Below are 27,979 nucleotides of genomic sequence, written 5' to 3'. Positions count from 1 at the left end.
CAGGAGGAAGTAACCCTCAATCTGCCAATAGGTGAGGAGTTAGGATGGAACCTCAAGTTGGAGAACGTCCCTAGGGCCGAGTGGCAGTCCCTGGGGCCAATGGCCAGCGGATAAACAGAGGCGGCGGTGAAAGGGGACTGGGCGCGAGGCTCCGCCTCTCCATAGGACAGTCAGGCCAGGCAGCCAGTAAGCCCACATCAGCGGGTGGGCGTCTCCCTCAGGGGCGGAGCTTCGAGGGGGCGAGAGGCGTGGCTTGGCTGTCAGGTCCCTTCGCCTTTTGTTCGGTTAGTGAGTTGCTGCCTTGGCCAGAGTCCGGAGCAGCCACCGCCCGAGTGTGCTGAGCTCAGTTCGCAGCCCGCGCCGGCTCCCATCCCGGCCCGATCCCTACCCAGACCGGCCAGGCTCCAAACGCAGGTGCGGACGATCGAGGCAGGTATCGCTGGGGCGAGGGAAGCGGGGCGAGCGGACGAGAGGCCGATCCCCGCCGTCCCAGGGCAGGTGAGGGCGGGAGCCAGGGAGAGCCACCCTGCACCGGCGGCAGGGGGCGCGCTGGGGTCCTGGGCGCGGTGACTAAGTGGGCGCGAGGTTCGCGCGTAGCGCGACTGGGGGCTCCGAGAGCCGGTGTCTGAGAAGGGTGGGGAGGGATCAGGGCAGGTGCCTCCGGGTCGCGCCTCCCCCGGGACCCGCGGAGCTCGCTGGGCGCCGCGTCCCTGACTCTGGCCCTGCCTCTTGCGGCGGAGACTTTAACCTGCTCGGCCTGCGTCCCAGCGCTCACTCTGTAATCAGGAATTTACTGTTTGCGAAACTTGCTGCCGCTGGTCTCTTTGGGGCCACCCTCACCCCACCCCACGCGTTATCCTCGCTTTCCCTCCCTCTCTACTCCCCCAGGCCTGGGTGGGGCCCTATTGTCTACGCCCGGCTTGCCCAACTGTGAGGGCTGAGCGCACATTTTCCCAGAGACGCGGGCCCCACCTGCCGAGCAGGTGAGCACACGGAGTCCGGAGGCCCTGCCCTCCAGCTCTGCGAGCCTGGTCGGGACTGTACCTGCGGCGTCTCCCTCCGCTCCGTTCGGGTGGGTGCCGGGCTCTGGCTCCGCCAGCGGAGGCGGGAAGGGATGGCAGTGGGATTGGTGCTGGGCCCGGCTCCGCGCCCAGCCGGTGTCTGGCACCCGAGGCTCAAGATAGGGGTCTGGGCGGAGGGGTCGTGCACGGGTGGAGAATTCACCGGCCCAGTTTCCAGTAGCTGCGGCTTCCAGAGTGTTGATATGGGAACAGGACTACCCTTCCTTTCTATCCTCTTCTTGGCGGAAAAATCACCCAGAACAAACTTTCCAGGAAGGAGTATTCACGGCAGCTTTCTCTGGGGGTTTTCCTGCCTCCTTGCCCGGGGCTTCCCGCAGGCTTTAGGGGTCCTTCTCGGAGCAAAGCCCCCTCCCCCAGCTGGCCAGGCTGAACCTGGGCAGTGCCTGCGCTGTGACCCCGTCTTCCCAGCCCCCACCTCCATCCTGTTTGCTGGGCCCCTTGGGGCCTGAGGGGGAGACCGGGGTGGGGGGCCGGGCCAAAGGGGAAGCAGCTTCTTCCTTGTCTTCCTGTCTCCGGGGACCACCACACCCCCTCGCAGGAGGCCTGCCCTACAGGCTCTCTCCGGAGCTCTGCCCCCCTCCCCAGGAATGGGGGTGGGGCAGGGCCGGGCCAAACTGACTGAGGGTGGGGGGAGCGATTGTTCTGGTGTTTTTTTCCCTCCATCCCATCCCCCACGTTATTTAGCTGGCTGGGGATTGAGTCCGAAGAGCGCGGAGCAACGGGGCTGGATTTCCATTTGATTTCTGGGTTTTGAAGGTACATTCCTTCTGGAGGCTTTTGAAGTCCTTTTCCTACCCACCCCCTTTCCGGAGAGACTTCGATGGGGAAGGTGGGACTGGAGGAAGGCTTCAGTGGGGAAGGTTTCAGGCAGAGCTGCGTTAGCTGCTGCCCTCCCTACTCCCCCCAGCAATTTCCTGAGAGCCCCTTCCCTGGCCTCCTTGGGGAACAGAAAGGGGAATGTAACAGCCAGGTTCTCCATTCCTGAGGTGAAGGGAAGATTGGGGGGATCAGGGTTGCTTGCCCTGACTCGCTTGGGAAGACCCGTACCGCCCTACGTAGATGGGAGAGTGAGGGCGGCGGAGGTCAGACCCACCCCATGGAGTGCCCTGGGTCAGGGGGAGTCCCATGCCTCTTCTGCTCCAGTGGGTGTCACAAGGGCAAGGAGTTGGGACAAAATAACCTGTTTTCCCTCTTCTCTGTGCCAAAGTGGAGGAGGGGAAGGTGTTGTTAATTACACTGGCTAAATGATTAGGTTAGCTAATCTGGCTCGTGACTTCCATGAAAAGATAATACTGAGGAAGTATTGTTAGGAGGTGCAAACTGGCTACTTACTGGACTGGAGGGAGAGGGGAAAAAAAGGTAGGATCCAAGTGGTCATTTCTTGCTAGATCAAGCCTCAGCTTGGGTGACATGAGCCCTCCCCATGCCTCCACCCGGTCCCACCCCACCCCAGTTACAACCCCATTTCCTCTGGAATCTCTGTTTGGGCTGCCAGGGATGAGGCTTTGAGAGTGCATTGCATGGGAAGGAAGGGGTACTGATTGGGCAGGTACAGGTGACGGGGGTCTCTCCCCGGCCTGGGAGGGCTTGGGGAAAAGAGCCACCTTAGAATGAGATGGGGCAGTTGACTTCTCTACAGAAGGGCTATTATTTGGACAGATGTTGTAGTGGGGCAGTTCTGAGCATAGGGATTTAGGCTTGGACTGAGCTAGGTTTGATTCCCAGCTCTGTCGCTCGTTACCTGCGCGGCCTTGGTCAAGTCACTTCACCTCTCTGAGCTTCAGTGACCTCCTGGGCAAAATGGAAATAATGGTACCAACTACCGAATAAGTACTTGATAAATGGTCACTTAAAAATTAAGGGACTACTTACAGATTCCAAGCACTTTCATTAACTGTTCTCACTTAATCCTTATGACCATCCCTCTAGGCAAGTATCATTACCCCATTCTACAGGTGAGGAAATGGAAACTCGGGGAGTTAAGTAACTTGCCCAAGGTTGCACAGTGAGACCCAAGCAGGGCCAAGGCTGGCATTTGGGTCCTTTGGCGCCAAGCCCAGGGCCCATCTTGCTGTATCACCCCACCCTGGCTCTGGGAAGAATTTTTCTGCCATCCCTTTTTTGAGAGTCTCTGCTTAGGAGTTTGGGGAGGAGAGAATTCCAAAGGGTCCAGGGTGGTGTGTGTGGTTGGTGAAGGCGGGGGCAGGTTTGCCAGGTAGGGGTGACTCACGTCCCAGCCTCCTGCCCCCTGAAACCCCTGCCCCTCCCATGGCTTGGTTTTTGGCTCCTGGTGGAGGGGGCTATCTCCCCAAGGCCAGGGGCTGTGGCGGATGTGTGGAGGAGGTTTGGCAGGGAGAGGAGGGCAGGGGTCAAAGCCGCTGCCGCCTCCTGGCTTGAGCTGGGCCGAGCCATGGACTGTTCTGGGCTTGTCCCTGTGTAGGAAGTGGGAGTTGTCTGCTTTGCTGGGGGCTGGAGCTGGGCCAAGATAAAGGGGGGCCTGTCCCCTGGGGAGTGGAGAGAAACGAGAGTCAGATTTAGGACCGGACCAGTGTCCTGCTGTACTCCACCAGTCAACACTGCCAGCCTGCTCTTGGGCGGGGAGCTGGCTGTCCTCTGGAGCGGGGAGCCCTGGGGGCTGGGAGTAGGTTTTCCGCTGCTGAGGAGGCCTTTCCGGTGATTGGGGTGGGGTCAGCAGGGCCTGGGTCCTGGAGGGAGGGGCTGGTGTTACTGTCCTCAGACCTCCCTGGCTCTGGCACGTCTGCCAACCGGGCACCTGACACCGGAATGGGCCTGGGAAATGGGGCCTCTATCTGTGTCAGTATAGCCTGGGTACTGAGCCTATCAACACGGGGCTTCCAGATCCCTTGAGGTCAGGAGGGGACCCTAGGCATGGGGAGTTATTGATCCTGGAGAAGAGAAGGCTGAGGGGACTTGATGTGACAAAGAAAGAAAGAGAATGAACTCAGTCCCGGGTGATTGCTGTGAAGAGGGTGACAGGCTTGCAGTTTTCCAACAGCCCTGAAGACACAAGAGCGATCGGGACTCTTATGGAAGGAATGGAGGCTAGATAGGAGGAAGGACTTCCTGCCTGTTAGAGATGAGATCTTGAGTTGATGAGTAAGAGGGAGATGCTGGTGGAGGCTCAGGGTTGACTCTTCTCTGAAGAGGATGAAGCAGGGTCCCATCCGTGTGAGCTGGGGGAGAGCCAGCCTGCTGCAGGAGAGAGGGCAAGTAGGAATCACTACCCTTTGGGGCGAGTCTGAGGTCTGTTGGGGTCCCTGGGGAAACTCTTAGTCTTGTGTCTTTTGGGAGGAGAGACCTGGCCATGTGAGAGGCAGGTAACCATGAGCCGCTGGCCCAGTGACCCCTATGAAGGGAAGGAGCAGTGACTGGGGCAGGTCATCAGGGTTTGTGTCTCTGCAAGCGACACCACGAGGCCTGCCTCCTGGGACATGGTTGAATCTGGTGGAGGTCTGGGGGGCGTGGACTGTCCTGATTTCCAGCAGCTTCCTTGGCTAGGCTGAAGAGAAAACTCACTGACCACTCCCCCTTTGCTCAGCCTCCTGGCCCCTCAGGCTTTGGGGGCCCTCAGGGCAGGAAGCTCAGCTTTCTATGACCTGCAGAGTGTGGGTTAACAGGTTGACTGTCTTTCCTCACTGTGGGGACAGAGGATTCTTGTCTCTGGACTCTTGTCTCTGGTGAGTGGCAGGGACAGGGGAGAATTGGGGCGGGGCTGGGCAATCAATACACTGCTTATTTGGGGGTGAGTGGAGGTTGCACTCACTACACGACTCCCCCTCCCACTTGATTGAAAAAGTAATATCTGATCATTTTACAAAACAGTTGGAAACTTTAGGAAAGTTTCCAAGAGAAGAAAGAAAGTCACCCGTAATCCTGTCGAGGCATCAAACCATGAACATCTCTTTCCCTTCTCTTTTCTTAGCATCCTCTTATTTCTCAGCCTCTCTCTTGGATGGTCTTATGCTCTGTATACAATAACAAATTCTAACCAAATCTTTATCCAAACCCTAGTTTTCTCCAGCAAATGCTGAACAGGGAAGTAAGAGTTGGGTCTTCCCTGCTTTTCCAGGAGAGGGCCAGGCAGCGATCCTTGCAGAATGAAACCCTGGGGAATCACACCCTGAGGAGTAGACATGAGCTGGGGTCGGACTCCCCAAGCCCCCCTGGGTGGGGGTGGTCAGGTGGGGACAGCAGGCACTTGGGTATTGAGATACGTCACAGACCCAAGTGAGTCCTTAGCTGTTGTTTCCTGAGGCTGGTAAAGTGTTTTTCCATTCCTAGGAGTCCCGGTTTAGGGTCATCTGCCGGTTTGGGATTTTTGCCCACCCAGGGTCCCCAGCAGGGAATGGCGCTCCAGCTGGAGCCCTCTCCAGGGGAGCCCGGAGTTTCCCAGGGTCCAGCCACCTGGCCAGGCATTTCCCTCTCCTCCAAGTCCCCTTCATTTTCCCACCCTGGTTTGTTTGCTTTGGGCAGGAGCCCAGAAGGAAGAAAATAAACAGCAGCTGGGTCGGCCTGACCTGAACCTCTACCCGCAGCCAGTCCTGGGCCACAGCTCAGGCTGTCCTCCAGACTGGAAGTGAGGGCTCTCCTCCGGAAGCTCAGGATGGGCTTCTGTATCTTCTCCCGTCCCCAGGACCCTGGCCACGCATGGTGCCCGCTTCAGTCCCTGCCCGTTTGGAATGACCAGTCTGATGGGGGAGACCACAGTCTCTGCCAAGGAACGTCTAGTCTGCGGGTGGCGGACGTTTCTCCTGGAGCCGCCCGTCTGAGGCGAGAGGCCTAGCTGGGAAGCCCCAGCCTGATGGGGGAGACAGGGCTGTCAAGGGATGCAGTCCTGTCTGTCTCTGTACTTTTCTAGAGTCTGTTTCCGTCTGTGCTTGGGACCGCTCGCCAAATCTCTGCTGGAGCCAGAGACAGAGTGGGGAAGGCTGGTGGCTGGTGACACTGCGGAGCCCAGCCTCTCCCCTGGGGCTGCTATGTGGGGAATGTCCAGGCCTGACTGGCCTGCCGGCCCCCAGCTGCAGAAGGCAGCACGTGTGACCGGGGAGAGGGGCAGCGCCATGTCTCCACCTGGCCTCCCCTCCCAGGACCTGGACGTAACTCGTCTTCCCCGGCCACACCTCCCCCGACCGCAGGGGCTCTGGCCTAGGGCCGGGAGGCAGCTCCCCTCCTAGCCTTCATCTGAGGGTTCAGGGAAAGGAAACCTGGGTCTTGCCCTGGGTACTGGGTCCCACAAAGCATGCTGGCTACCAGCTACCTTGCCAGGCCCATCTCTGCTGGCTTCCTCCTCTGCCATTTTTGTGTTTCCCTAGTAGAAGGACGCTTGCCTGGGCCTTTCCTACCAACAGAGGCCTTCCTTGCACAGTCATGGTTGTGTACCATCCACACAACACACAGCCGTCTGAAGAAAGGAGTGTCTTGATTGTCTCTACTTTACAGAGGAGGAATGAGGCTTCAGGAAATTGCGTGATTTGCCCAAGGGCACACGGCCAGTGAGTGCGGGGGCAGGATGGAGCCTTCCCCTGACCCCCATGCCCTCCCGCCCTGCCCATGGCCCCCTTCGTCTGTCATTGTCTGAGCCCCTGATCTGTGTCTGCACAGGGTGCTGGCCTCTGGCCCAAGGAACTTCTGGAGGGCCCTGCCTGCTCTAATGCAATGTTTCTGAGCCGGGTCCCAGCTCACCTCTCGGGCAGCCCATTCCTGTCCTGGTTTCCCGGCGTCTTACTGACACTTGGCGTCCTGCAGCACAGCCCAGCCCGTCACTGCGGCAGGTGCTGGCAGGGGGAAGAAGCCTGATGTAGCTCTGGTGGGAGTTCCTTTTATTTATTTTTAATTTTTAATTTTTTTTTGGCCATGACGCATGACATGCAGGATCTTAGTTCCCTGACCAGGGATCGAACCCGTGCCCCCTGCAGTGGAAGCGTGGAGTCTTAACCCCTGGACTGCCTGGGAATTCCTGGGAGTTCTTTTTTTTTTTTTTTTTTTTTTAATAAATTTTATTTATTTATTTATTTATTTTTGGCTGTGTTGGGTCTTTGTTGCTGTGCGCAGGCTTTCTCTAGTTGTGGCGAGCGGGGGCTGCTCTTCGTTGCGGTGCACGGGCTTCTCATTGTGGTGGCTTCTCTTGTTGCAGAGCACGGGCTCTAGGCACGTGGGCTCAGTAGTTGTGGCTCGCGAGCTCTAGAGCGCAGGCTCAGTAGTTGTGGTGCACGGACTTAGTTGCTCCACAGCATGTGGGATCTTCCGGGACCAGGGCTCGAACCCGTGTCCCCTGCATTGGCAGGCAGATTCTTAACCACTGCGCCACCAGGGAAGCCCCCTGGGAGTTCTTTTTAATGTCAGAGCTGGACCACACTCTGCCAGGACAGTCTTGGATTTAGGGTGCCCGCTGCCAGCCCCATGGGTTGGCCACGCGGCAGAGGAAACAGGAGCGACAGGCGGGGTAGGCCCCAAAGCATCCCCCTTGCTAGCTTGCAGATTCCTGGCCAGTGTGGACTGGTGGGGGAAGGGTCCTTCGCACACCCTCTTCAGAGCCCCCTGTCTTCTCTCTTCCTGTCCCTTGTGAGGTCCCCCACCCCACCCAGTGATCTCTGAGCTGGCTTCTTCCTTCTGCAATAGAGATTGCTTGCTAAACAAAGTGCCCCCATTCAACTCAGAGCCCCGCCCTGTGTCTGGCTCTGCCCGGCTTCCGCCAGGGTGCAGGGGCAGGGCCCGCGTCTGTCTCGCCTCCTTCCACCCTGGCTCTGTCCAGGGGCATTGTGGTGGGTCTCACTCCAGGTCCAGGACGGAGAGGGACAAGACCAAACCGGGTGCGGCCTCCTCCACCCTGGGAACTGCAAAAACAGCACTTTTATTTCTTGTGAAAGAATTCCCCTGGGGCTTCTCTGGTGGCGCAGTGGTTAAGAATCCGCCTGCCAGTGCAGGGGACACGGGTTCGAGCCCTGGTCCGGGAAGATCCCACATGCCACGGAGCAACTAAGCCCATGCGCCACAACTACTGAAGCCTGCGCCTCGCCGCAACTAGAGAAAGCCCGCGTGCGTCAACGAAGACCCAACACTGCCAAAAATAAATAAATAAATAAATTTATTAAAAAAAAAAAAAAGAATTCTCCTGGGGAGTAGGTGGGGAGACAGGTGGGGCTGCTTGACAGCCCTGCCTGAGGTCTGACTTATATCTTTCCTGTGGCGGGAGTAGCTCCCCACCAGCATGCCTTCTTTAAGAAGAGTTCTGGTGCGTGTCCTCTCTGGACTGCTTTCCACCTCTGACCCAGCCCACCCTCAGCCTTTTCTTGTCTGTCATGGGAATTCTGACTCTTTATTCCTAGAATCTTAGATATCAACATTCCTCTGAGATCACCTGGGCTACCCTTTCTGAAGATGAAGCACAGAGAGGGAAAGCTGTTGCCCAAGGACACACAGCAAGTTTGCAGCAGAGGTGGAACTAGAACCTGGGACTCCTGATTGCCGAGCAGCAGGTGCTCGGCTCCACCTGTGCCCCTCCTGCCCCCTGCCCATCACTGTCTTCTGCAGCAGGGTGTCTGGCATTCTCTCCTTGGTGGGCTGGAGGCTGGTTGGCAGTGAGGCAGATCTGGATTTGAGCAGAGCGCCACTGTTTTTCAGCCTGGAGCTTGTTTCCTCACCTAGAAACTGGGAATAATAAAATGCCGGCCAGGGTTGCTTCTAGGGAAGCATGAGATTCATTTGCTAGTTAAGGCTCTCCCCCCCGCCCTCCGTCCCCCGCCTCCCCTCCGCCATGGATCCTTTGACCTTTGAGGGCTCTTGTCTCGCCCTGGGCAGCTGTCCAGCCCTCAGCTTCTCTTGGCTCCAGGCCTGGGCTGGCGGGGGTGGTAAGGGGCCTGCTGAGGAAACGCCCCTCCCATGGCCAGCCTTGACCTCAGTGGTCCCTTTGGATATGGGGCTGGTGAGGGGATTGTCCCTGAGGTTCCGACCAAGGCCCGTATCCCTCTCACTTGGCTCAGAAGCACCAGGGTAGGCGGTGGGTCTCTACTGGTCTCTTCTGGCTCCGGTGGGGTGTTTTTACTGATAGGGCTGGAGATGTCCAGTTTGTCCTAAGCGAATCTGACTGAGGCTCGGCATCCAGATGTTGGCTCAGCCCTCTGCCCGGCAAAGTGGCCTTTACAGGGTTAATGCAACTGTATTTACTGACAGTTTCATCTTCCTTCTCCAGTGCTTGGATGTCCAAGGCCTCCTGCCTGAATTTTCTCCCCGGGGGCTTCTGCGACAGGCTTTCTCCTCCCAAACTCTCCTGTATTCTCTGTGTCTGTCTGTCCAGGGAAGGCAGGAGTGCCGGGCAGTGTGTGGTTAGGGCGGGGGCGGGGGGAAGGGCTCCCCCTGAAATAGCCACACTTGGCCGGTGCCTGGAAAGCAGCTGGGCACATCTGGAGGCACTGAGCCTGCTTCTGTTGATCAGCCGGAAACTCTGAGTCACTCGGGGTGATGGGAGGAGAGGAAGGAGTCTGCGGGGAGCTGGTCTGGCTCCTGCCTCTGCGGGTTCCAGGTGTGCTCACAGGCAGGGGAGGAGCTGGGGTCGCCATAAAAGGCGGGGAGACATGAAGGATCTTTGTCATCCTCCCGGAGGGTGGCACTGGGGCCGTCCCAGAAGACATATCCTTGGTGATCTTTGTTCCTGGGTTGGGACCAGGCTCACCAGCCACTCCAGCCTCGTCCTTAACTGGTCTCCCAACACAATGGGACAATGGGTTTGAGGTGCTGGGTGCTGCTGCTGCCCAGCCTCACGGGTGGACCAGCCTGGGGTCTACTTGCCATCTGAGGCCACACTGGGTGTGCACAGGCCACAGACTCGGGTGTCACTCACACCTGGGCCTGGGCCTGGCTCTGTCATTTCTCTGCTATGCCTCCTTACTTGGTGGAGCCTCAGTTCCCCATCTGTAAATGCGGGAGCAGAGCATGTGCTTCGAAACCCACTTGTGAGGATGATGACCTTTTTTTTTTTTTTAAATTTATTTATTGTATTTATTTTTAAAATTTTTGGCTGTGTTGGGTCTTCGTTGCTGCGCACAGGCTTTCTCTAGTTGCGATGAGCGGGGGCTACTCTTTGTTGCAGTGAGCGGGCTTCTCATTGCGGTGGCTTCTCTTGTTGCGGAGCACCGGCTCTAGGCCTGCGGGCTTCAGTAGTTGCGGCATGTGGGCTCAGTAGCTGTGGCTCGCGGACTCTAGAGCGCAGGCTCAGTAGTTGTGGCGCACGGCCTTAGTGGCTCCGCGACATGTGGGATCTTCCCGGACCAGGGCTCGAACCCATGGCCCCTGCATTGGCAGGCGGATTCTTAACCACTGCGCCACCAGGGAAGCCTTCTTGAAGGACACTAGGAAGGCCCTCACTGGGGCACAGCTTCCCTTGCCCGTCCTCCCAGCTGCTGGACTCTAGAGGTCAGCACCGAGACGGGAGCTGGACAGACCAAGTGGGAGTCACCACCTCCCTGGTACAGAGGCAGGCCCAGCTATTCATGAGCCTCAAGTGGCCCCAAGTCTCTGAATAGCAGTGACCACCCCAAGGTCTGCCCTACCCCGAGGGAGAAGCAGTACTGATATCTGGCCAAGGTCACCAACATTGAGCACCTACTGTGTGCCAGGCACCAGGCTGGGTCCTTTACGAATCTGGTCCTCACAACAGCCTACGAGGGAGGTGGTGCTACCCCATTTTACAGATGAGGACTGAGGTTCAGCGGAGCGGCGAGTTGCCCCAGTAGTATGTGGCTGAGATTTGAACTGGTTGGTAGGATTCAGAATTCTGGGAAAGGCTTCTAGAAGCTGGAGTGCTGGAGAGATGGGATTCTTTTTTTTTTTTTTTAAATGAAATGAGGTTAAGGATTTTTTTTTTTTAAAACAATCAGATGTTTTAATTAATTAATTTATTTATGGCTGTGTTGGGTCCTCGCCTCTGTGCGAGGGCCCCCTCTAGCTGCGGCAAGTGGGGGCCAGTCTTCATCGCGGTGCGCGGGCCTCTCACCATCGCGGCCTCTCCTGCCGCGGAGCACAGGCTCCAGACGCACAGGCTCAGTAATTGTGGCTCACAGGCCCAGTTGCTCCGCGGCATGTGGGATCCTCCCAGACCAGGGCTCGAACCTGTGCCCCCTGTGTTGGCAGGCAGATTCTCAACCACTGCGCCACCAGGAAAGCCCAAGATGGGGTTCTTAGGGTCTGAGCCTCTGGGGTCACTCGTGATCCTGCCCCATCTGCAGGAAAGTGAGATCTTGGAGTCTCTGAGGCTTCCAGAGAAACCTGTCTGGCTGCTTCCCTGCCCCACCCGGTTTCCTGCCCAGTGCCTGGGGTGTAGCTGCCTCACCTCTACAGTTCTTCCCAGGGGGCCCCAGTGGATGGGGGTGGGTCTGCGGGACCCCAGAAGCTGTTGGAGGTCCTGAATGCCTTCTCCTGCTCTGGGGGTTTTGGTCTGGGACAGCAAGGTGAGTGAGCTGAGGGCTGGGTTGGGGCATCTGGCCCTTTATGCCCCTCCTGCCATTGGGTTCACCCCACCCTGGACTGGAGGTCAGAGATGCAAGCCCAGGGCTCACAGACAGGTGTCCCTCCCTGGCGGTCCCTCCCTGGGCTTGGTCCCTCCTGTCTCCCACCCTGCTCCACAGCCTGCTGACGGCCTTGCAGCTGTGGTGCGGGTTAGGGGTGATGGGCAGGGCCTGGGGAGAGGCTGAAGGTGGGGACTGGGCCCGGTGATGGGATGCCCCACTGCGGCCAGCTAATTTCCTGCCCCTCCTTTGTGTCCCCAGCAGCCACCATGGACGTGATGAACCTCATCGAACAACCCATCAAGGTGACCGAGTGGCAACAGACGTACACCTACGACTCGGGCATCCACTCGGGGGTCAATACCTGCGTGCCCTCGGTCAGCAGCAAAGGCATCACGGAGGAGGACGAGGCCTGTGGGCGCCAGTACATGCTCAAGAAGACCACCACCTACACCCAGGCGGTGCCCCAGAGCCAAGGTCGGGATCCCTGGGGACTCTTCCACGGGAATATTCCAGCCGAAAACCAGGCTGGGCCCTGGAGGGAGGTCAGGGTCAGAGGAGGCAGACTTTATGGGGCTCCCAGTCTGAGGAGGGAGACACAGCTACTGTTTTTTTTTTTTAATATATAAATATATTTATTTATCTATTTATTTTTGACTGCATTGGGTCTTTGTTGCTGCGCGTGGGCTTTCTCTAGTTGCTGAGAGCAGGGCTACTCTTTGCTGCGGTGTGCAGGCTTCTCATTGCGGTGGCTTCTCTTGTTGCGGAGCACGGGCTCTAGGCATGCAGGCTTCAGTAGTTGTGGCATGTGGGCTCAGTAGCTGTGGCTCGCGGGCTCTAGAGCGCGGGCTCAGTAGTTGTGGCGCACGGGCTTAGTTGCTCCGCGGCATGTGGGATCTTCCCAGACCAAGGCTCGAACCCGTGTCCCCTGCACTGGCAGGCGGATTCTCAACCACTGCGCCACCAGGGAAGCCCCACAGCTCCTGTTCTTAGACTCACCAGTCTGAGGGAGGAGGCACAGCAACTTCAGAGCGCCCCCATCTGGGAGGGAGGCAGATTCCTCTTCCGTGAACCTCTAGGACGGAGCGGAAGCATAGTCCCTGCCCACCAGTCTGAAGGAAGAGGCACAGTCTTTGCCTTCCATGAACTTACAGTGTGATGAGGAGGCATCACCGCTGCCCTCGGGGAACTCAGGGACTGTGGGGAAGACACAGTCCTCTTGCTCCAGGAGCCTCAGATATTCCGGGGAGGTAGAGCCCGGTTCTGGGGCTTAGTCAGGGGTGGGGATCCCCGTCAGCCCAGGGTGCCCTGCCTCTCTGGGGGAGAGAAGTATCCAGTCCTGTCTGTAGTCCACAGATGCCTCCAGGGCCCTGAATGTTGCAGCCCAGAGAGCTGTGGGAGCTGGGGAGGGTGCAGGGTAGGCTGTGGCAGCCTGGGCCACGGCAGAGCTCAGCCTCTGCACCCCGGGGAGCTCCTCCCACACAGCAGGCAGAGGCCTCTCAGCTTGGCAGGGCCAGGCATTGTGTTGGTAGCTCAAGTACAGCATCCCGGTGGGAAAGTCATGTGGATGGTCCCTCCTTCCTGACTGATTGGAGGGTGGAACCTCTGCTTCCCTCTCTTCGGGGCTTTGGGACACTCGCCAGGGCAGGGCTGCCTGGGAAGCCGGGGCACCTGTTTGTGGGACTCCCAGACCCACCAGGGGGTGGAGCCTGGACTCTCAGCTGAGAGCCCACCTCTTGCTTGCTGAAACCCACAGTCTGGACTTTCCCTCTCATCTGCTCTATTCTACTGGGTGGCCCTCTGGGCCTCTATTTGCCTGCCCATATAATGGGAGAGTTGTCTCCTTTGGGGAGGATGAGGGTATAATTAGAATCGTGAGATTTCAGGGTTGAAAAGAGACCGAGGTTGTCTCATCCTACCCCTACCTGGTGGTTAAGGGAGGGGCATAGAGTCGGAGTTGGATTCTGGAGTCAGGCTCTCTGAGTTCAGATCCCAGCTTGGGTTCTTATAACCTCTCTGTGTCTCAGTTTTCCCATCTATAAAGTGGAGATAATAATAGTCCTTACGTTCTAGGATTGTTGTAAGATTAAATGAGAAAAGTATAAGGAAAGCACTTAATTCACTGCTAAGCACATAATAAGTACAGGCACACCTCGTTTTATTGCACTTCACTTTATTACACTTCGCAGATACTGCGTTTTTTACAAATTGGAGGTTTGTGGTAACCTTGCATGGAGCAAGTCTATCGGTGCCATTTCTCCAAAACATTTGCTCATTTCATGTCTCTGTGTCACATTTTAGTAATTCTTGCAATATTTCAAACATTTTCATGATTATTCTATTTGTCATAGTGATCTATGATCAGTGATCTTTGATATTACTACTGTGACTTGCTGAAGACTCAGATGGCGGTTAGCATTTTTTGGCAGCATTTTAAAATTGAGATATGTACATTTTTTAGACATAATGCTATTGCACACTTAATATACTACATACAGTGTAAACGTAACTTTTATATGCACTGGGAAACCAAAAAATTCATGACTCACTTTATTGCAATATTCACTTCATTACAGTGGTCTGGAAATGAAACCTCAATATCTCCAAGGTGTGCCTGTACTCAAAAAATGTTAGCTATTCCTTTTAATAATAATAATCTCTGAACGTTTTTTTAGCAATATGTGCCAGGCCCATGCATCCTTTCTTTTTCTTTTAATAAATTTATTTATTTATTTATTTATTTATTTATGGCTGTGTTGGGTCTTCGTTTCTGTGCGAGGGCTTTCTCTAGTTGCGGCGAGCGGAGGCCACTCTTAATCGCGGTGCGCGGGCCTCTCACTGTTGCTGCCTCTCTTGTTGCGGAGCACAGGCTCCAGACGCGCAGGCTCAGTAGTTGTGGCTCGCGGGCCCAGTTGCTCCGCGGCATGTGGGATCTTCCCAGACCAGGGCTCGAACCCGTGTCCCCTGCATTATTGGCAGGCACATTCTCAACCACTGTGCCACCAGGGAAGCCCCATCCTTTCTTTTAAGAGCAATTCACAACTTTTTTTTTTAAGATTTATTTATTATTTATTTATTTAATTTATTTTTAGCTGCGTCAGGTCTTAGTTGCGGCACGTGGGCTCTCCATTTTGGTGCGCGGGCTTCTCTCTAGTTGTGGCCTGTGGATTTTCTGTTTTCTAGTTATGGTGCCGCAGGCTCCAGGACGTGTGGGCTCTGTAGTGGCGTGTGGGTTCCAGAGCGCGAGGGCTCTGTGGTTTGTGGCACGTGGGCTGTAGTTGAGGTGCGTGAGCTCAGTAGTTGTGGCACGTGGGCTTCGTTGCCCCGCGACATGTGAGATCTTAGTTCCCTGACCAGGGATCAAACCCGCGTCCCCTGCATTGTAAGGCGGATTCTTTACCACTGGACCACCAGGGAAGTCCCAATTCACAACTATTATCTCATTTAATTCTCGTAAGAATTCCCTGCGACGGACAGAGCAGGTGGTGCCCCATTTTACAGATGATGTAACTGAGGCAATGATGCCCTCCTCAAGGTCACTGGTTAAAGGTAGAACTATGAGTGGTGGTCTGGGAGGCAGTCCAGAGGACCCAGATGGGATGCCTGCTCCCCAGTGTCCCCCTGCCTGCATCCTGCAACTCAGTCCCTGCCTGTTGGCCCCCAGGTGACCTGGATTACCAGATGTCCACGACAGCCAGAGCCAAGCGGGTGCGGGAGGCCATGTGTCCTGGTGTGACAGGAGAGGACAGCTCCCTGCTGGTCACCCAGGTGGAGGGACAGACCACCAACCTGCAGCGGCTGGCTGAGCCATCCCAGCTCCTGAAGTCGGCCATCGTGCATCTCATCAACTACCAGGACGACGCCGAGCTGGCCACCCGGGCCCTTCCTGAGCTCACCAAACTGCTCAACGATGAGGACCCGGTCTGTGAGGGGCCTGGCCGGGCTGGAGGCAGGACAGGGAGGGGAGAGGTCAGGTGTCTGCAGGAGAGGGCCCTACCTGGGGTGGAGGGAGGTCATTGACCCAAAGCCCCATCAGTGGGAAGAGTCTGACCTGGGTCTGTCTGAGCTTTGTGGATGGGTCTCCTGGCCCTTCCTTCTCACAGCGGCAACCAACCTGGCCCATCTGCTCAGGTCCTCCCGTCCTCCCCCCTCCCCCAGGTGGTGGTGACCAAGGCGGCCATGATCGTGAACCAGCTGTCGAAGAAGGAGGCGTCTCGGCGGGCGCTGATGGGCTCGCCCCAGCTGGTAGCAGCCGTCGTGCGCACCATGCAGAACACCAGCGACCTGGACACAGCCCGCTGTACCACCAGCATCCTTCACAACCTCTCCCACCACCGCGAGGGGCTGCTTGCCATCTTCAAGTCGGGCGGCATCCCTGCCCTGGTCCGCATGCTCAGGTACCGACCCCTACTCACTGCGGGAGCCTGGGGCTTCCCCTCCCTTGGACTCCCCACCCTGCCCATGTCCCTGGGCTTCCATACATTTATTGAGCACCTACTATGTGCCAGGTGCAGAACCACACCCAGTCTTGGTGCTCAGCTGCTCACAGCCTAGCAGGGGAGACAGGCATGTAACTCACAGGTTAGTTATCAGGATACAGTATAGATGAGGGCAAAGGTGTGTCCAGGATTGGTCAGCGGAGTTCCAAGAAGCTGTTCACTCTAATGGCAGGGGGTTGACGGATGAGTGGAGTTTGGCTGGTGTAGATGAAGGGAAGAGTATTATAGGCAGAGGGAACAGCATGTGCAAAGTCCCTTGCCACCTTTATCTTTCCCAGCCTTGCAGTGTTGATTGGCCTTTTTCCTTACATCATATTAGGCTGCGAGTTACCTAAGGGTGGAGATACTGATCTTATTCGCCTCTGAGTCCCTTGCAGGGCTTCTCTAGTATGAGGCCTTCCACATGGCAGTTACTCAGTAGGGACAGGTGTCGAGGGGGACCAACCGTGCGTTTAGCACCCAGCCGGGAGCCCAGAGCAGGAGGAGTCGTGGTCCCAGTGGAGAGAGGAGAGGTGCTGTGTGCTTTGTGCATAAAAAGGGCTGGGGGACTCCCCTGGTGGTCCAGTGGTTAAGACTCCACGCTTCCACTGCAGGGGGCGCGGGTTTGATCCCTGGTCAGGGAACTAAGATCCCGCATGCCACACGGTGTGGCCAAAAAAAAAAAAGTGGGGCTGGACTCAAGGGACACCATTGGGGTGTCAGTACTGGGAGGCGGCCCACGTTTACCTGGTACCTGGCTCACGCGAACCCCCTGCCCCTATCCCAGCTCCCCCGTGGAGTCGGTCCTTTTCTACGCCATCACCACGCTGCACAACCTGCTGCTCTACCAGGAGGGCGCCAAGATGGCGGTGCGCCTGGCAGACGGGCTGCAGAAGATGGTGCCCCTGCTCAACAAGAACAACCCCAAGTTCCTGGCCATCACCACCGACTGCCTGCAGCTCCTGGCCTACGGCAACCAGGAGAGCAAGGTGGGCCGCACCCCGCCCCCAGCCAAGACCTGCAGCTCCCATGGCATCACCCTCCGTCCAGCGGCAGCTTCAGGCCACTGCCTTCTTACCCTTTTTAGGTTAAATATATATGTATATACAGATGTACATGTTTCACCATATTACTGGTTATTTTGAGGATAAGGGAAAGAAAAAATTCATTATCCTCATACAACCGTGTGCTTCTCCAGTGCTTTCCTGTGGGCATATTTGTACACAGTGGTAGTTACAGCAATTTACATCTTTGCATCTGTTTCCTGCATGATATTAAAATTTTTTTTTTTTTTTTTGCTAGACTGTCCTCAAAACCACCCTCTATAACAGCAAATAGCATTTCATTTAAGTGGAGGCCCCAGACTTTATTCTGAGGGAGGGCATCTAGGCTGCTCCCAATTTTCCACCTTTATGAACGAACGATGCTGTAATGAACATACTCAGGTACACAGCCTTTCCCAGAGAGTAGGAAAAGTGTTTCATCAGTGGGGCTGAGGATTTTTAATATCTCTAAGCTTTTACTCAGAGTTCCAGGTCCTTTCCAAAAGGACTGCATTATTTGCAATGCCGTCAGTGGCAGTGTATGTTAGTAGTTTCACCTCATCCTTGCCAGCATTGTGTATTACCTTTTTATCCCCCAACATTTTGGCTTATTTAATAGTCACAAAAGCTCTTCAGGTTTTAGATGAAGCACAGTAATAACGGCTCTGTCACCCCCCCTTCCTTCTCTGTTCCCTGTCATGGTCCCATCTGTCTCACACTCATTGCCCCCCTCCCTCCACAGCTCATCATCCTGGCCAACGGAGGACCCCAGGCTCTCGTGCACATCATGCGCAACTACAGTTACGAGAAGCTGCTCTGGACCACCAGCCGTGTGCTCAAGGTGCTGTCCGTGTGTCCCAGCAATAAGCCCGCTATCGTGGAGGCTGGTGAGTACCGTGGCCGGTGAGGGTGGCCCATGTGGCCGGGCAGGCGGGGGTGGGGGCCCTGACCGGTGACCGGACTCGGTCAGTGGTGCTCCCCTGTGGCTGACGTGCCCCCATCTCCCACCCCAGGTGGGATGCAGGCCCTGGGCAAACACCTGACGAGCAACAGCCCCCGCCTCGTGCAGAACTGCCTCTGGACCCTGCGCAACCTCTCGGACGTGGCCACCAAGCAGGTGAGGGAGGTCATCGAGCCTGGGTCCGCCTCTTCAGCCACCTCGTCCTTCCATCTTACCGTGTCCAATCTCCTGTCTGGGAGTCTGACCTTAGGAGCTGGGGGGGAGGCCGGAGGCCTCTATATCTTGCTCCACTGTGGCTGGGGATGGAAGTGCCCTGTATCCCCTCATCCCTTTAGGCTCAAGGCTCTAATCCCTGTTCGGGATTCAGAAAGGGGACTAGATGTAGGAGGCTGATGTTTCTTGGCTGGGGTTCAGGTGGTGTCAGAGGAACAGTTCTGACCTAGACCCTGGGCGGGGAGCAGTAGTGTGCAGGAGACGGCTTGGGGGCCCCCGGTGCCTAAAAACAGCTTAAGGAAAAATGCAGTTTCAGGACAAGTCTTCTGGTCCCTCCTTCCAACCTGTCATTGCTAAGAATTGCATCAATCGGCTGCTTGTTGAGCACCTGCCATGTGCTGGGCTCCACTAGGCACTGGGGACATTGGCTCCTTTACCCCTTTCAGTACTTGGAGGTAGAGTGCGGGGCCCATCATTAGATGAAGAAACAGAGGCTCAGGTGGTACAGATACACAGTGGAATATTACTCAGCCATTAAAAAGAATGAAATAATGCCATTGGCAGCAACACAAATGAACCTGGAGATTATCATACTAAGTGAAGTAAGTCATTCAGAGAAAGACAAATATCATACGATGTCGCTTATATGCGGAATCTAAAAAAAACAGACTCACAGACTTAAAGAACAAACGTATGGTTACCGGGGGGAAGGGTGGGGGGAAGGGACAAACTGGGAGTTTGGTATTAACATGTACACACTGCTATATTTAAAATAGATAATCAACAGGATCTACTGTATAGCACAGGGAACTCTACTCAGTACTCTGTAATAACCTAAATGGGAAAAGAATCTGAAAAAGAATAGATACATGTATATGTATAACTGACTTTGCTGTACACCTGAAACTAACACAACATTGTTAATCAACTATACTCCAATATAAAATAAAAAATTTAAAGAAAAAGAAAGTTTTCACAGAAAAATAGAAAAAAAAAACCAGAAACAGAGGCTCAGGGAGTTAAGGAATGGCCCTTGGTCACAGCTAGCAGACAGCAGAGCTGGGATTTGAACTCAGGACTGTCTGTCCCCAGATCCTGGGGTCTTCCTGTTCCATCACAGGGCCCACATGGCTCCCCTTGGGAGAATGAGGCTCCTGGGTTAAGGATGTTTCCTGAAAACAGATTTGGCCTGGGGACCACTGAATGGGCAGCAGCTAAGGCCCAGAGAGGGGAGAAGCGTGTAAAAGTGGGTCAGCTGGGCCATGGAAGCGTGGACCTCCTCAACAATTTCCTTCTGGCCTAGGGGCCTCCCTCGGCCTGAGTAGAGCTCTGTTGGGTCTGAGGACAGGAGTGGGTGGAGGAAAGAGCGTGGAGCTTAGAGACAGGCTTGAGTTCAGATCCGGCTCACTAGCTGTGGGTCTGTGGGCAAGGCCCTCAACCTCTCTGGGCCTCAGCTGCCCCACGACTACCTTCTCACGGGTGTTGGCAGGATCACGAGGATGAACACACACAGGCAGGGCCCATCGAGTATGAGCTGAGTGGGCTGGAGACCTCCTTAGGCCATCCGTTCTCCCGGATACACTTGGAAAGACCCTGCGTTTGGGAATCTCCCTCACTCTGCACTGCCTCCCCCGACCCCAGGAGGGCCTGGAGAGTGTGCTGAAGATTCTGGTGAACCAGCTGAGCGTGGACGACGTCAATGTCCTCACCTGTGCCACGGGCACTCTGTCCAACCTGACCTGCAACAACAGCAAGAACAAGACGCTGGTGACGCAGAACAGCGGCGTGGAGGCGCTCATCCATGCCATCCTGTGCGCGGGTGACAAGGATGACATCACAGAGCCCGCCATCTGTGCCCTGCGCCACCTCACCAGCCGCCACCCCGAGGCCGAGATGGCTCAGAACTCCGTGCGCCTCAACTACGGCATCCCGGCCATCGTCAAGCTGCTCAACCAGCCCAACCAGTGGCCACTGGTCAAGGTACCGCCCACTGCACGGTGGGGTCAGGCGAGGGGAGGAGCTCTGAAGACAGGATTAGGCGCTGTATGGGTTCAGGCAAAGCTGCGGTAACAAAGAGGCCTAAAATACAGTGGCTCCGATAAGACAAAAGTTTACTCCTCTCTCATGTTCCGGTTTAGACCTCCACAGCGGCTCTGCTCCTGAGACCCAGAATCCTTCTATCTTGTAGCTCAGCCATCTCCTAGAATAGAGCTTTAAAGTTTAACATGCACAGGACCACCCTGGGCGGTCTCATTCAACTGCAGGCTCTGATTCGGTGGGCCTGGGGTGGGCCTGAGAGTCTGCATTTCTAACAAGCCCCCAGGTGCTATTGGTGGTCCATGGAGCACATTCCTTATGCCAGAGGGTCTGGGCATGAGGATTGTCCTCACACGAACAGTTGGACTACATCATCCCCATAGGTGCCTTTTAGCCCTGGAGAAGTAGGGAGAGCTAGCAGCGACCAGAAAGTGGGACACATCACTTCAGCCCACACTCTGGAACTTGGTCATTTGGCCACATCTGGATGCAAGGATGTTAGCACTGTGTTAATGTGTCCTGCTCAAACTCAGGAGGGTTGCCAAAACAGACAAAGGGTAGAGAGGATTCTGGGGACACTTGGTGTCTGCTACGGGGAGCCAGGGTGGAGCTTTCTTGTCAGGAGGCTGCCTGGGTAGAGGAGAGATGTGTATCAGTTCCCTGTCACAGGCAGGGGAGGTGAGGGTGAGCCAGGGCAGAGCTACCGGTGTGTGTGACACCTGGCGCCAGAGAGTGAGGAAGCTGCCGTAGACTGGGGTCTTGTCAAAGGGCACAGGAGCCAGCTGGCAGGGGCTCCTATTGCCTAAATTTTCAACAATATAACTGTCCAGATAAGAATGACTCTAAGTGATTATATATATTGTATTTTAAAGAAAGGGCAGCACGCGGTCCCTCCCCTCCTTGGTCTTGGTCTGCAGCACAAGCTCGAGGTGGGCGGAGGGTTTGCACCCTGACCCAGCAGCTAAGTTGACAAGTGACCTTGGCAGGTCATCCACTCTGTCCTCATCTCCCCCATGATTTTCATCCCTGCCCTCCTGGTTTCTTGTTTTGAGGATCAAATAAGATGATAAATTGCTCCCCAAGGAGCCCTGGGAGGCCAGAATGGCTCCTGGGAGTTGGAGGACCCTGGAGCAGAGACCTCTTCCCAGAGCCGCCTGCTGGGGAGTGATTACAGTGTGAGCGTCACCAAAGCAGGAGGCTTCGGGGTCAACCCTAGTGAGGACTCCCTCTCCCTGATAATCAGGGTTTGGGAACTATCAGAAAAGCAAGACTATGTTGTCTGTGAGTGGGAGGTAAGAGAGAGGGGACGGGGCAGTGTCAGGGCCTGGGGGCTGATGGAATATTCTGGAATGGGGTATCATTTTAGCAGGACCTCTAAGAGTTAGACATGAGGACCCACAGATCGTATGGAATAAGAGGCATGGGCTGGGGGTGATTTCATTCTCTGGAGATCTTCCAGCATGTCTGTGGCTGGCCTGGGGGACAGAAGAGATGAGAGGGGAAGGAGGAGATGACGCTGGAGAAGCGATGCCCAGGAAATGCCCTTGATGAGTGTCCCTTTTCTTGCCAGGCAACCATCGGCCTGATCAGGAATCTGGCCCTGTGCCCAGCCAACCATGCCCCACTGCAGGAGGCAGCGGTCATTCCCCGCCTCGTCCAGCTGCTGGTCAAGGCCCACCAGGATGCCCAGCGCCACATGGCTGCAGGCACACAGCAGCCCTACACGGTAAGTGAACTGCAGGGGCCTGTGACCCTCTACCCTGGGAGTCAGGGTGTCCTCTGTGTGAACGTGTGCGCATGCGAGTGTGTAAATAAGGAGGCGAGTTGCAATTGATGCCAACTCCAAGGACCAGTGAGGTTTGCCAGGGTCATGGGGGTGTGTGACCACTCCCAGGGGCTACCTGTTGCTATGCCCCAATGGCTCCTCTTGTACAGGATGGCGTGAGGATGGAGGAGATCGTGGAAGGCTGCACCGGGGCCCTGCACATCCTCGCCCGGGATCCCATGAACCGCATGGAGATCTTCCGACTCAACACCATCCCCCTGTTTGTGCAGGTGAGTCTGGGGCAGGTGGGCAGGAGAGGTTCCCCCAACCCCTGCTTCTCCCCACTGCTGAAAGGGGAAGGTTGACAGCCGTGGGTTTGAGGGGGTCTGGGCCAGGCATCAAGAGGTCTTTGGAGGAGTGTGAAGAAAAGCGGCCGCACCAGGAGTGACCACTTAGCAAACGCCAACAAATGAAAACAAAAACTATGTTTTAATGTCCGAAAAAACCTAAAAGCATTGAAAAGTAAACAGCAAACTGGGAAAATATTTGCAAGCATCACAACAGACAAGAGTTTAATATCTTTCATATAAAAAGAGCTCGTTAATACTAGACCCCAGTGCTAGACCCCAGCAGTTATATAAGAAGAGGCACATGCAATTCCCAGGTGGCTCATAAACAATGCTCGGGACTTCCCTGGTGGTCCAATGGCTAAGACTCCGCACTCCAAATGCAGGGGGGCCCGGGTTCAATCCCACATGCCGCAACTAAGAGTTCACATACCACAACTAGAGACCCCGCATACCGCAACTAAGACCCGGCGCAGCCAAGTAAATAAATAAATATTTAAAAAACCCGAAAAACAAAAAGCAATGCTCAGCCCCAGGAGTTTAAAGAAATGAAGCTTACCCTGCAGTGAGAGCCCATTTTCCACTATCAAATTGGCAAAGAAAAGATTGGGAGTGCTTTGTGCTGATGAAGATGTGATAAAATGGGCAGTCTTATACCCTGCTGGTGGGAAGATAAGGTGGTAAAACCTTTCCAGAAAGCAGTTTTGAAATACGTATAGACAGCCAAGTAGTACAGGTCTGGGACTCTATCTTTATGCAATAACGTAATGTAATTGAAAACATGGCATAGATGTATGCACAGAGCTGACAATTGCAATGTTAACTACTAATAATTGAAAATTAACCGACTGTCCAATGATAAGAGAATGGTTAAAAAAGGAACGGTCCATTATATCATGTGGTCATAGACAATGGTGTTGAAGAAGAACTTTTAGTTTTTGAAATGTTTTTCCTTTAATTATTTATGTTCAGAGTAAGGAGTTGGTGCGGGTAGCTACCTCCACTTGCGATTGATGAGACTTTTTGCTTTTTGTTGTTGTTTTGCTTTGTAGCATTCTCTTTCTCTCTCTCTTTTTTTTCTTTAATTTAATTTAATGTTTTATACAGCAGGTTCTTTTTTTTTTAAACTTAAAGGGTCCTTCTTTTTTTTTTTTTTAATTAATTAATTTATTTATTTATGGCTGTGTTGGGTCTTCATTTCTATGCGAGGGCTTTCTCTAGTTGTGGCAAGTGGGGGCCACTCTTCATCACGGTGCGCGGGCCTCTCATTATTGCGGCCTCTCTTGTTGCGGAGCGCAGGCTCAGTAATTGTGGCTCACGGGCCTAGTTGCTCCGCGGCATGTGGGATCTTCCCAGACCAGGGCTCGAACCCGTGTCCCCTGCATTGGCAGGCAGATTCTCAACCACTGCGCCACCAGGGAAGCCCCAGCAGGTTCTTTTTTTTAAAAATTAATTTATGTATAATTTTTGGCTGAGTTGGGTCTTTGTTGCCGCGCGCAGGCTTTCTCTAGTTGCGGCGAGCGGGGGCTGCTCTTCGTTGCAGTGCGCCGGCTTCTCATTTTGGTGGCTTCTCTTGTTGCGGAGCACGGGCTCTAGGTGCGCGGGCTTCAGTAGTTGTGGCTCGCAGACTCTAGAGCGCAGGCTCAGTAGTTTTGGCCATGGGCTTAGTTGCTCCGCGGCATGTAGGATCTTCCTGGCCCAGGGCTCGAACCCGTGTCCCTTGCATTGGCAGGCGGATTCTTAACTACTGGCACCGCCAGGGAAACCCCTATACAGCAGGTTCTTATTAGTTATCTACTTTATACACATCAGTGTATACATGTCAATCCCAATCTCCCAGTTCATCCCACCACCACCCCCCCTCACTCCCTCTACTTTCCCCCCTTGGTGTCCTTACTTTTGTTCTCTACATCTGTGTCTCTATTTCTGCCTTGCAAACTGATTCATCTGTACCATTTTTCTAGATTCCACAAATATTAATAGTTAATATACGATATTTGTTTTTCTCTTTCTGACTTACTTCACTCCGTATGACAGTCTCTAGGTCCAGCCAAGTCTCTATCTCTTTCTCTCTTGAGTATCAATATGAACGCATAGATTTTTTTTTTTTTTGGCTGCTCTGTGCTGCTTGTGATTTGTTCTCTGACCAGGGATTGAACTCACGCCCTCGGCAGTGAAAGTGCAGAGTCCTAACCACTGGACCGCCAGGGAATTCCCATGAACTCATAGATTTTTAAGGAAAAGTTATTGAATAATATGGGAAAATGCTTTATGCTACAATGTTTGATAAAAAAACAGGAATCAAATATATGTATATGACTATGATAAAAATCCAATGGAAGGAAGCTGTGTCTGGGTGGGGGATTGTGTCCAGTGTGCTTTTCCATTTCTTTATACTTTTCTTAGACTTTTCACGCTTTCTACTACGGGCTTGGGTTAAATCCAAAAAAGGGAGGCAGAGATGGGCAGGGCGGTGAGGTGCCTCACGCCCGCCTGCCTCACGCCCGCCCCGCGCCCCCTCTCCCCAGCTCCTGTACTCCTCAGTGGAGAACATCCAGCGTGTGGCCGCTGGGGTGCTGTGCGAGCTGGCCCAGGACAAGGAGGCAGCCGACACCATTGATGCTGAGGGGGCCTCAGCCCCACTCATGGAGCTACTGCACTCCCACAATGAGGGCACCGGTGAGGGGCTGGGCTGGGGGCGAGGGGGGCGAGGGGGGAAGCTGGGCCTTGTTCCCCCGGCCTGGGTGGAGGCAGGCACCTGACTTGGCCTGTCCTTTTCTCTGCTCAGCCACCTACGCTGCTGCCGTCTTGTTCCGCATCTCCGAGGACAAGAACCCAGATTACCGTAAACGTGTGTCTGTGGAGCTCACCAACTCCCTCTTCAAGCACGACCCTGCAGCCTGGGAGGCTGTGAGTATCCTGGGTTGGGCTGCAGTGTCTGGTTGTGCAAGTTGCGCACTGCACAAGGATTGTACTTTTAGGGAGGCCTCTACCATCCTGTCAACTTCATAGATTTTTATTTTATAATTGGATCATTTATGACAATTCCCATCAGATGGAAGTAGTAGGTTGAACCATCTACTGTTTTTGACCTACAAAATGGCAATTTTATTTTGTCCAAACTAATATGAAGTGTTGGGGCAGGGGTGCCTTTCTCTAACTTGCACAAAGGTGCTGTATAGGCTGGAGGCTGCCCTGATCCTGGGTGGGGCAGCTCCTGGCACCCATTCTCTAGTCCTCTCCCCTCCACTCCCCTCCCCGCTCTAGTTCTGCGGGTGCCTCCAAGCGTGAATGGTGGGACCCTCCACCCTGGGGAGGTGCCTGAGGAGAGGAGTTCATCAGGGCACTGTGTAACCCTATCTCATCCTCTGTTCCTTCAAGAGGTCTTTGCCCCCCAGCCTGGAGCCTGTGTTTTCCACCCTTCCCCTCCCTCAATGTTTCTCTTTGTCTCCATCCTCAGGCCCAGAGCATGATCCCCATTAATGAACCCTACGCAGATGGTAAGTGTGTGCAGAGCCCAGGGCAGAGGGGGTGCTGTGTGGGTGTGAGCAAGGGGGCAATTTTGTGACCCCAGGGCCAAAGGACCAGTGACAGCCACTGTCGTGTCCACATGCACTCCTGTCCGGGTCCCTGATGTGAGAGTCTGGGGAAGGGGGCGGACCCACGGGGGGCGGGCAGAGGTAGAAGGTGTGGCTGAGGGCTGTCCAGACCCCCGCGGGGTAGCCTGAGACCCTGGACAGAGCTCCCTTCTCCTCCCCAGACATGGATGCCACCTACCGCCCCATGTACTCGAGTGACATGCCCCTGGACCCCCTGGAGATGCACATGGACATGGACGGGGACTACCCCATTGACACCTACAGCGACGGCCTCAGGCCCCCCTACCCCACTGCGGACCACATGCTGGCCTAGCTGCCTGGACCCTAGTATGGCGACCCCTCCCCGCCCTGCTTTGCAGCTCTCCCTTCCCCCTGTGGGCTGCTGAGACTCGGGCTTTCCCTTCCCTTCAGAACCTCCTTCTCATGGAGGCCCTCTCACGTTTCCCCTGAAACCCTGGCTCCTTTTTGGGGGGAACAAGTGTGGGGCCTCTTGGTGCTGAGCTCCCCCAGGGAAGGTGTGCCTCGCCTGCTTCATTCTGTTATCTTTGCTCGAGGCGAGGAGCCCTGCCCCTTCTACCATGGTGGCCGGGTTATGCACGAGCTCCTGCGGGCCACGGGGCTGGCCTGACCCCTCTGTGTCTGCCCCTCCCTCCAGGTGCGGTTCCCCATCTGAGAGGCTCTCCTCGCAGGCGTTGGGGCGAGATAGCCAAGTGCCTGAGCCTGGGCAGGAGGGCTGCAACTTCCTGCTGAACCCCACGCCTTCAGAGGTCCTCTGTAGGGTCTTTCTTGGGATGGCGATCTGCTCTTGCTTTTCCGTTCTGGGCTGTGGGTCCAGGGCCCGACACCCCCTCCCACCCCCGAGGCCCTGGCACTAAAGCTTTAGACTCGAGGCCCCCACTCTGTGCCCCCTCCTCCTGGGCTGCCCGTCTCCATAGGGCTGTGGTTCCTTCTCTGGCTGGCTCCGATTTGGTCACTGAACTCCACCAACTGTACTGAGCCCTGGGGGCCTCCAGGCCCCAGGTTCAAGGCCCAAAGGCCCAGAATCCAAAGCTTATCTTGAAAAGTTCAGGGATCGTCTGACCAGGGGGATGGGGCGGAGATGTGGAGAGTGCCTCCCCTGCTCCAGGACTCGGCCTGCTCCCTCCCCAGGATGCGCAGTTGGCTTTGGCCCCTCCCGGGGTTAGCAGCTCCCTTGCACCCTGTCCCGCCCACGCAACTGCCCTAGCTGACCCCCTGAGAAGTGCTCTTGGCTGACCCCTCTGGTGTGCGGTGAGGGGCTTTCTCTTCCCCTTCCTGTTTCAGACTCCCCCCACCACCTCCTGCACACGGGTGTGGGGGGCTGGGGAAGGTCCCAGTAGAAAATTTTATTATTATCGCTTTATGTTTTTGGTTATTGGTTTTTTTTGTATAGACCAAAGCAAAGAAAATAAAACTAAGACACAGATCTGGTGGAGACTGTCTGGGGGAGAGGGGTGGGGGGACGGGGCTCTCTTAGCAGCCTGATGCCTCCTCAGCCGGATCCCGAGTGTCAACGGCCACCTTGTGTGTGGAGAAGGCAAGAGCCGGGGGGTGGGGGGCGGGGGGAGAAAGGAGCCTTCCAGGAGCTGGAGTTGATTTAATACACACAACTTGGAACCTTAGGAGGCTAGGAGGGGTGAAGAGATGACTGGGGGGGTGAGTCCCCCCTTTTGGGCACACCAGGCAGTATTTATCTCTTCAGTGGGCAACCTCCTTGCCGGCCTCTCAACTTCCAGCCTGCTCTGACCCCCGTCCAGCCTTAATGAACATTGGCCCATCTCTCCTGGGCACAACACTCCCCCCGTGGCCTGTGGCTTGGAGTCCAGGCCCCTTATTGGTCGGTCTGTGGTGGGCCCGCCCCCGCCCCTGCACGCCTCCCTTCGGCCCTTCAGCCGACATCGGCCCTTCAGCCGACA

At 55.4% G+C, this 27,979-nt stretch overlaps 1 protein-coding gene across 11 annotated transcripts; it reads left to right on the top strand.

Annotated features, from left to right (window-relative positions):
* Positions 1-269: 269 nt before the first annotated feature.
* On the top strand, positions 270-27,489 carry LOC118886288 (junction plakoglobin). 11 transcript variants are annotated; one of them, XM_036835787.1, is made up of 15 exons: positions 270-414; positions 11,864-12,079; positions 15,267-15,523; positions 15,761-15,999; positions 16,868-17,069; positions 17,866-18,010; positions 18,137-18,240; positions 19,939-20,277; positions 21,905-22,060; positions 22,270-22,389; positions 24,975-25,125; positions 25,235-25,356; positions 25,907-25,946; positions 26,207-26,372; positions 26,701-27,489. In XM_036835787.1, the coding sequence occupies exons 2-14, from the start codon at positions 11,872-11,874 to the stop codon at positions 26,356-26,358; spliced, it is 2,235 nt and encodes a 744-aa protein (XP_036691682.1). In that variant the 5' UTR covers positions 270-414; positions 11,864-11,871; the 3' UTR covers positions 26,359-26,372; positions 26,701-27,489. The 11 variants fall into 11 exon arrangements, with proteins under 11 accessions (XP_036691682.1, XP_036691674.1, XP_036691680.1 ...); XM_036835780.1 differs by having other exon boundaries at positions 278-429; positions 15,267-15,571; positions 26,701-27,444; XM_036835788.1 differs by having other exon boundaries at positions 283-433.
* The last annotated feature ends 490 nt before the right edge of the window (positions 27,490-27,979 follow it).

This window comes from Balaenoptera musculus, chromosome 20 (assembly GCF_009873245.2).
Source record: "Balaenoptera musculus isolate JJ_BM4_2016_0621 chromosome 20, mBalMus1.pri.v3, whole genome shotgun sequence".
Lineage (NCBI taxonomy): Eukaryota > Metazoa > Chordata > Mammalia > Artiodactyla > Balaenopteridae > Balaenoptera > Balaenoptera musculus.
Note: the sequence above shows the minus strand (reverse complement) of the source record. Positions and strands in the feature narration are given on the sequence as shown.

What these genes read in the sequence shown, in the direction of transcription:
- LOC118886288 (XM_036835779.1), top strand. Translation starts at nt 11,872, where the DNA reads ATGGACGTGATGAACCTCATCGAACAACCCATCAAGGTGACCGAGTGG. An exon ending in GCCCGCTATCGTGGAGGCTG is followed by an intron (nt 18,011 to 18,136) that starts GTGAGTACCGTG and finishes CTCCCACCCCAG; the next exon opens with GTGGGATGCAGGCCCTGGGC. An exon ending in CCATCCCCCTGTTTGTGCAG is followed by an intron (nt 22,390 to 24,974) that starts GTGAGTCTGGGG and finishes CCCTCTCCCCAG; the next exon opens with CTCCTGTACTCCTCAGTGGA.